This window comes from Falco peregrinus, chromosome 2 (assembly GCF_023634155.1).
Source record: "Falco peregrinus isolate bFalPer1 chromosome 2, bFalPer1.pri, whole genome shotgun sequence".
In the NCBI taxonomy this organism is placed as follows: domain Eukaryota; kingdom Metazoa; phylum Chordata; class Aves; order Falconiformes; family Falconidae; genus Falco; species Falco peregrinus.
In genome coordinates, this window is record NC_073722.1 from 39,470,562 (window position 1) to 39,479,202 (window position 8,641).

At 51.1% G+C, this 8,641-nt stretch overlaps 1 protein-coding gene across 1 annotated transcript; it reads left to right on the forward strand.

The window, feature by feature from the left end:
• The first annotated feature begins 4,792 nt into the window (after positions 1-4,792).
• On the forward strand, positions 4,793-7,975 carry SPR (sepiapterin reductase). The gene is made up of 3 exons (XM_027789711.2): positions 4,793-5,144; positions 5,868-6,158; positions 6,307-7,975. The coding sequence occupies exons 1-3, from the start codon at positions 4,823-4,825 to the stop codon at positions 6,495-6,497; spliced, it is 804 nt and encodes a 267-aa protein (XP_027645512.2). The 5' UTR covers positions 4,793-4,822; the 3' UTR covers positions 6,498-7,975.
• Positions 7,976-8,641: the final 666 nt, after the last annotated feature.

The window sequence follows — 8,641 nt, forward strand, 5'->3', positions numbered from 1 at the left end:
GGGCTGTGTCAGCCTGCTCATCCTCCAACAGCTACACACTCACCCAGGGATGAGGTGATGCTCATATTCCTTGGGGGAAAAATCATCCCCGGACCAGCCCCACCAGTCCCATGTGCCTTCCCCTTACATTCATCCAATGCTGCCCAGGCAAAGCCTGTGTCACTAGCTAGGGAAGGTGTCCCTGTGGTGGAGTCACATCCATACAACAGGTCACCTTCCAGAGCTTTCCCAGCTCTACCACCTTCCCAGCCTACCTTACATCACTTCTGAAAACCCAGTGATGACCTTTCTACACAGAGCCCTTCCCACTCTTCCTTACACCATGCATTAGATGCTTCTATACGGTATTTCTTGATGTACTATTCAAATCCCCAGCCAACAGCAACCATTTATGTTTTAAAACATACTCTCTTGAGAGAGCTCCAGAGCAGTCCAACCAAAATGCAATTTTGTTCCTAGTTCCTAGCAATTACACCAAAATTGTATTCCACTAAATGCCCTTTTCCAATATTAATTTTTGCAGCCCTCCTCTGCTCAGATAACAGCTGCCATTTCTGGAGTCTTTCTTCCATGAGGAAACTTTCTTTCTGGGCACTATCCCTGCGGTTCTATGGCTGGTGCTGGATGATGGATGAGGAGAGGAGCTAGCAAGCTGCAAAAACACCGATATAGAAAGACAGGCAGGAAAAAAATCAGAAGAAAAAAGAAAAGAAAAGAAAAATGCCAGGGCAGTATCTACACCCTTCACTGGATTTGGCCCTTAGTCCAGGTATCCTGATGCTAAGTTCCCTACCCTTACTGCAAACCATCTCCTTTTCTCCCCAAGGTGCTCTGGCAGCAGCACTTCCAGGGTGCTTGGAGGAAGGATAAGAAGAGTGCTGCTACTTCTTGTCTCTGAAGATGTAAAATATGAGACTGCAGCAGGCCCTGAAATTGCTGAGCAATGCTTAGGATTGAGCGTTCCCCAAGAAAAGTGAAATTGCCACCATCAGCATGATTATATCAAATTAAAATCAGAGGGCTGGAATACCTCTGCTGTGGGGAAGGGCTGGGAGAGTTGGGGGTGTTCAGCCCAGAGAAGGGAAGGCTGCAGGGAGACCTTTAGAGCACCTCCCAGTGCCTAAACAGGCTACAAGAAAGCTGGAGAGGGGCTTTTCACAAGGGCGTGTAGTGGTTGGCCAAGAGGGCATGATTTTAAACTGAAAGAGGGGAGATGCAGATTAGGTATTAGGAAGAAATTCTTCCCTGTGAGGGTGGCGAGGCGCTGGCACAGGCTGCCCAGAGCAGCTGTGGATGCCTCATCCCTGGCAGCGTCCAAGGCCAGGCTGGACGGGGCTTGGAGCAACCTGGGCTGGTGGGAGGTGTCCCTGCCCATGGCAGGGGGTGGGACTGGGTGGGCTTTGAGGTCCCTTCCAACCCAAACCATTCTAGGATCCTAAAATCCAGTGGAAGAAGCAAACTGCTGTCAGGGGAGCCAGAAAGCATCTGGTATAAGAACACAGAAACACCAGGGAATGAAGCTTAACCTCTATAACTACGCAGGCAGAGATCCTGACGTCACACTGACCATCACCAAGCTGCTTACAGAGCGTCTCCACCATGCACAGTGTCCATCACGCGACAGAGGTATATGTCTTGGATACAGTCTTAGCAATTTTGGTCATAAATCAGATTTTGCTGACAGGTCAGAATCTTCTTGTTTTCTTCTTGTTGTTTTCTTCTCTTGCTTTCAGCACACAGCACGCCACCCTACAAGCCACCCACCTGAGGTCAGGAGATGCCCTTTGCAGCATAAAGCAACATTCAACAAATCCTTAACATGACTGACTTAAAAAGCAAGTCAGGGACTGAAAAGACAGCTGATCTGAGGGGGATATTTCATAGCTTTCATGGGTTATGGAAATTTATTTCCCTATTATATCAACCAGTCTTCATAGTTTGAAAGTGCCTTGACTTCATTAATATATATATGAGTTCACATTATACATTACAATGTGATTAAAGTAGTGGAATTTTACTGGAGATTTTGGTATTGCTCATACTTAGGTAAAACAAACTGAAGGGCAGCCCAGCCATGGAAATAAGGAGTTTGCTTTTTGGAAGCTTAGAGCTGTCCATGAAAGCTAAAGGATTCCTCGGGACAACCAAGGTAAGGCCAACATCCCAGCCCCTCTGACACATCTCTGAAACCCTCCCATCATCATCTGGCATCAACCATATCAGGGTGCTCCAGTTTGGCTGAGGCACTCATCTTCCAGTATAAAACAATATTCACACCACTCATCACTGGTCTCCAGTTGGACATCGAGGTGTTGACTGCAAGTCTTTGTGTGTGACCATCCTGCCAATTCTTTATCTGCTGTGTAGCCTGCCTGTCAAATCTACGTCTCTCCAGTTTAGAGACAAGAATGTCATTTGGGACAGTGTCACAGGCTTTGCACAACTCCAGGTAGATGGTGTCAGTTGCTCTTCCCTCATTCACCAACACTGTAACCCTGTCATAGAAGGCCACCAAATTTGTCAGGCACAATTTGCCCGTAGTGAAGCTATGCTGGCTGTTACCAATCACCTCCTACTGGGCACAGAGGTGAGATTGACTGGTCTGTAACCTCCCAGGTCTTCCTTATTTCCCTTTTTAAAAACAGGGATTATGTTTCCCTGTGGGGACCTCACCGGACTGCCGCAACTTCTCAAATATGACTGATAGTGGCTTAGCCACTTCATCTGCCCATTCCCTCGGGACACATGGATGCACTGCATCAGGTCCCATGAACCTGTGCACCTTCAGGTTCCTTAGATGGTCTCAAACCTGATCTTCTCAGACAGTGGGCAGTTCCTCATTCTCCCAGTCCCTGCCTTTGCCTTCTGCAACTAAGGCTGTATGGCCAGAGCACTTGCTGGTGAAGACCAAGGCAAAAAATTCATTAACTCAGCTTTCTCCCTATCCTGGTAACCAGGTCTCCCCTTTCCTTCTGGAGAGGGCCCATGTTTCCCCTATATTCCTTTTATCACCAACGTACCTATAAAAGCTTCTCCTGTTGCTCTGGATGTCCAAGTCTACCCACCCAAGGTCAAGGCAGACAGCACACCGGCAAAACGCAGAATCTGGCCTCCGTAAATGATGTGTCTGAGCCAGAAGAGCAAACACAGCAGTGGGACTTCCCCAAGGAGCAGGCGGCAAGAGAAAAGGTAACGAGTTTTTGTTCTTTTCCTACAGGCAGCTGTAGCTGCCAGGGCTCAGGTACCTCCAGAGGTTATGTGGTATTGCAGGGCAGCTGTGCAAAAGCAGCACCATGAGTGCAGGAAATCATTTTGCCGAGGCTGCAATGACAAGGAGCCAAAAAGATGCATCACATCATCCTCAGCTTGCCTAAATATGGACAGTGCAAGGTCCATCCTTAGCGAAGCCTTTTTTTTTACCAAGGAGCACAAAGGACAGAATGAGACATTGGGAGGAATCTTATGGATTTATAATTTCTCTGCAGGTCGACACTCCAGTTCCAGCTCTGGGCTGGTTTGGTCACCAGTTCCTCCCTCTGATTTTTAATTTTTAGTGAATATTAGCACAAGCAGCATCCATCAGCTAGAAAAACCTGCTTCCCAGACCCTCACTCCTACTTCTACACCCTTTGGTGTAGCCTGGTAGCAGGTTGGATGGAAGAAATGGTCTGCTGGAAGGGAAATCCAGCGAAATAACAGTTATTTCCAGCTGGCCCAGTTCCGTGTTGAGCACAGCTAGGTGGGACAGGATGCAGTGCCTGGCTGGGAACCGGGGCAAGAAGCACGAGGGATACAGGAGACTGGAGCTGCCAAAATAGGAAGGGGGCAACTGGCAGCCACTAAAGCAAGTTCTGCCATCAAGAAGCCACTTGTGGAAAAAATACACATTTGCTTTTTTTCTTTTTTTTTTTTTTTGCTGATGATCTGAGATTTTACTGAACATGTAAGGTTTACTTTAGCAAAACAAATATCACTCTTGGGTTTTTGTCACACCATGATTTTTTAATGCTTTATTAGAACACTGGAGGGTTTCAGCCCAGTCTGCAAGTGCTTAATAGAGTGAAACACCGCTCCCCTACCTGCTCACGCACCAGGGGGGCCATCTGTCCTCAGGATTTAACAGCTGTGAAACCAAGCCCAACTGCCAGCTAATTCCAAGCAAACCAGGTACTCCTTGCAAAAACCCTCTTTGAAATCTGTATGCCTTCAAGGACAAAATTACTTATTTTTTTAAAAAGCCTTTTAGGACTTTTGAGGATCAGACATGCTTTCGCTACCCAATAAAAAACTGCTGCCGAGTGCCAAAAAGAGCGATCACAGAGGAAAAAGGTGTGTGAAGGCTTTGTAATGGTTCGGTTCGGGCCAGGGGGAAAGCAGCCAGGGGGAACGCGGCCGTGGTGGCTGGTGGCAAAGTACCAAGGCTGCGGGAGGCGCGAAGCGGGAATTTACAGCCGCGCTGGGAAAAAATGTATTGGAAAAAGAAAAGTTAAAAAATGTGTTGAAAAATGTATTGGAAAGTGCACTGGAAAATGCATTGGATAAAAAAGGATTGAAGCAAAGCACAAGCACTGTCGCCTGACCCCAGCTCTCGCCCGCCCGCGGGAGCAGGCGGCGCCTTGGCGCGGCCGGAAGGGGGCGCGCCGCTCTGCCCACGCCCACCCGGTACGTCGGCATGCCGAGGCGACGGCGGCGACCAATCGGAGGCTGGCGGCGATGCCGGAGCGTTCGGAACGGCCATTCACGAAGCGGCGGGAGGAGGTTATGAATGGGGCGGGGGAGGCGGGGAGGGGCGTTCCCGCGGCCGCCTGCACTCGGCGCCGGGATGGAGCCGGGAGCGGGGCCCGGGCGCTGGGCCGCAGCTGCCTGCGTGCTGACCGGCGCTTCCCGGGGCTTCGGGCGCAGCCTGGCGCGGCTGCTGGCCCCGCGGCTGGGCTCGGGCTCGGTGCTGCTGCTGCTGGCGCGCTCGGCGGAGGCCCTGGCCGAGCTGGCGGCCGAGCTGCGGGGCGGTAGCGGTAGCGGGCTGCGGGTGGAGTGCGTGGCCGCCGACCTGGGCTGCCCGCAGGGGCTGCGGCGGGCGATGGCTGCCCTGCGGGAGGTGCTGTCCGCTGCTCCGCACGGCCGCCTGCTCCTCATCAACAACGCCGGTAAGGGCCTGCTCCCCCCGGGACTCAGTCCCGCCGAGCCCTCCCTCGCTGCACAGCGGCTGAGACGGGGCTCGACCGGGGCTTCGGGTGCCGATAAATAACCATGGGAGCAGCAGGGATGTCACCTTGTCCGCGTTTTATTTTGTTAACGTAACAAATGCGGGAGCAGGTTGCAAGGTTTTAGCCATTGCTGATGGCACAGGAGCCGCTGGCCACCACCCCCTTGCTGCTCTGCTCTCCGGGTGCAAGCCATCAGAAAAACTTCTAGCCCTGCCTTCTGGAGCTTGGCTTGCCATCTTTAATTCCTGTTCGCCTTTTTTCACCCATTACCACTGTAAACAAGACCATGCATTCCAGCAGACAATAGGTGCCACAGGAGTGAGGTCCTTTGCCGACTTGGTTGCGAAAGCAGAGGCCATGTGGTGGCCCGCGGGGACATTGTACTTCAGGCTGGAGGTTGGGAGCTGTTTTTTGGCAGAGGATTGGCAGGTCTATATCCTGTGTCACCGCTGCTGGTGCAGCAGGTGATCCGAAGGCGCTGAGCAGAGCTGGGCGGTGCTGAGCTCCTCACTATGCTGTGACAGCCTGATCGGGCTGAGCCAGCAGAACTGCCGGCTTGTGTCTGTAATAGTGTTGCATGTGGAAATGTAGGAGAAAAAGGGATCTGCTGTGCTGTTGAACCCATCTTTGATTACTCTTGACTCATGTATCCTTACTTCCTAGGCTCCCTGGGAGACATCTCCAAATCCTTTCTTGATCTCACTGACCCAGATGAGATCAACAGTTACTTTGCCTTCAATGTCACCTCGGCGCTTTGCCTCACCTCCGCTGCCCTACAAGCCTTTGGGAAGAGGCCTGGCTCAAGCAGGACGGTGGTGAACATCTCCTCGCTCTGTGCCATCAAGCCCTTCAAGAACTGGGCACTGTACTGCAGCGGGAAGGCTTCCCGGGACATGATGTTCCAGGTGCTGGCACTCGAGGAGCCTGATGTCCGTGTGCTTAACTATGCCCCAGGTGAGGAGAGGAGCTCATGGATTGCTATTCATTTTCTCCTGGCTTTGTGGATAAAAGGTTCTTGCAGCCAAGCCAGGTACAAGAGGAAAATGAGTCCCAGACTTTGCTTACTCCCCATGTGATTTCTTTTTTGTTGCTCTTTCCCCAGGTCCTTTAGATACGGACATGCAGCTCTTGGCCCGGACTAAGACTGGCGACCCCGAGATGCGTCAGTATTTCCAAAGCCTGCAGGAGAGCAGGCAGCTGATAGACTGCACTGTGTCGGCCCAGAAGCTGGTGAATCTCCTGGAGGAGGACACCTTCCGCTCCGGTGCCCACGTGGATTTCTACGACATCTGAGTTAATCTCACCTCTGTCTTTGCTTTCCTGCTTTGCTTCCTGCTAAGACATGTCTTGGGTGCCTCCAGCATGTTTGGTGACCTTGTGTAGTCCCGTGCAGCTTTCAAGAGAAGACCTCTGGGTGCCTTATAAATACTCTTAGTGCCCCAACGGGAATGAGAGGCAGTACCCTCCTGGGTACCTGCTGACAGGAGCAGGGATTTCTCAGTGGCTGGGTATGGGGCAGCAGAGGTGGCTTTCCCAAGTGAACGGGCATAGAGGCTTAAAGCTGTCCTGCGCAGGAGGGTGTGTGAGCCAAGGAGCTACCGAGGCACACCAGGCCAAGTCAGAAAGCTATCCCAGAAGGTCTTAAAGAAGCCAACAGCAGCGTTAGAGCTGAGTGTCCCTGTGTCTGTCCCCTTTGTTCCACAGAGGCTATGTGCTCAGCACCTGGGAAAGTCACCAAAGGGCAAAAGAGCCATTCCCAGGGCTGGAGGTGGTGGCTGGCACCCAAACCCAGACTCTGACCCCCATCTCACTAGTGGCTTGTCCGGAAGCTCCTGCAATTCTGGGATTGTCTTTGTGCAAGTTTTGTTTATTAAGATGTGGAGCAAAGCTTGTGCCTGTGGTTTTTGCACAAAGGTAATTAATCACCAGGAGAGGGAGCTGCCCATGGAGGAGATGTGAATTTTGGGCGCCTGGCTGGGATCACCAGCTTACATGAACCTGTGCACAAGTGCAGCACGGGTTAGCACACATCTGAGGTGCAACCCTGAGTTCATGCAGTGTTCCTATTTGCACATTCTGGGTCCAAGCCTGGATCTGGGGCTTCAGCCCCTCCTGGGCTGTTCTTTTAATTGTTTGTGGGGTTTTATTGTCATTTTTTCATCAGGTTCCAGGAGGCACAGGCACTTATAGACTGGCTTTTCTAGAAAGCAGCTGATATGCAGTGTGTGTTGGTGGAGGAGAGCCGCTCTGAAGCACAGCGGCATCCCCTGTGTGCCCTGGAAATGCCCAATGTCCCTCTGTGCTCAGTGACAGCAACCTTCCTGCAGTCTTCTGTCCCACCCTGTATTTCAAGTTTTGTCCACCTGGATCTACAGTCATTAAAACTTTCACATCTGGTCTGGGTCTTCTGATATATCTTTAAAAGTAGATAAATTTGGCGGAGGGTGAGAGGAGACATCCTGGGTTAAGCACTGTCTTCATCCAGCAGTGGCCTCCTGGAGTCCTGTTCTTCCATCTCTGAGCCATTTCATTAATTCTGTGTTAACTTAATCCTGTCAAGCTCAAAAAAAACTTCTCTCCAGCTAGTCTGCTGCTTGGTTTCATCTTCCCTCTATGCCTGTGAAACTCATTATTAGCAAAAACCCCTCTGCTGCTCACTGTGCTGGCAACAGGGTTGTTTTTCTAGGGTTTGATGCCTGGTGGTGTTTTATGTGGTCTGTGAAACCTGGATGGACCTGCTGCTGCTAAAAATCACATTTCTTCACTGTGCATCTATATGGGTTTGTCTCATCCCGTCTTGGGCAGAAATAATTTTCTGGGATCTGGTGCTCTGTAAAAAAAAAAAAAACAAACTTAAGTGCTCAGAGCTGGGCATCCCCAAGTCCTGCCATTACAGGACTGTGGGCTGAAGGCAGGTAAGCCCCCACCAGAAGGGCTTAAGGAGCCCTATATTGCAGGAGAAGGTGGGAGGGTGCTGAGGGACAGGGCTGCTCTGGCCACAGGGATGATTTGGTACCAGCCAAGTAGGAGATGCAGATGGGTTCTTCAAGGTAAGACATAAAAACCAGGGTACCCAAGGGGGAGGATTATTTTGGGGCTGTGCATACTCGCTTGAGATCTGACCGTGCTCCAGTGGCTGGGGGTGGGTATCAGCAACTGTGTCTTCCTGGAGCGTCTGTGTGAGGGTTTGTGGCATCGTAGAGGTTCCACTTGGAACCAGGCACTTCTTCAACCCAAACGTGTCTCCCAAGAGAGGATACATAGGCAGGGAATGCTGACTTTAAATAGCGAGGTGCTTATGTCCCGCTGCACACAATGTTAATGGAATCATTAACAAAACACTGGATTTGTTTCATAGAATGGTTTGAGTTGGAAGGGACCTGAAAGATCACCTAGTTTGAGACCCTTGCCATGGGCAGGGACACCTCCCACCAGAC

Excerpts from the sequence above, each read along its gene's own strand:
- SPR (XM_027789711.2), top strand. The coding sequence starts at position 4,823 with ATGGAGCCGGGAGCGGGGCCCGGGCGCTGGGCCGCAGCTGCCTGCGTG. Across the intron at positions 5,145-5,867 it reads GCTCCTCATCAACAACGCCG|GCTCCCTGGGAGACATCTCC; the intron begins GTAAGGGCCTGC and ends CTTACTTCCTAG. Across the intron at positions 6,159-6,306 it reads TGTGCTTAACTATGCCCCAG|GTCCTTTAGATACGGACATG; the intron begins GTGAGGAGAGGA and ends CTCTTTCCCCAG.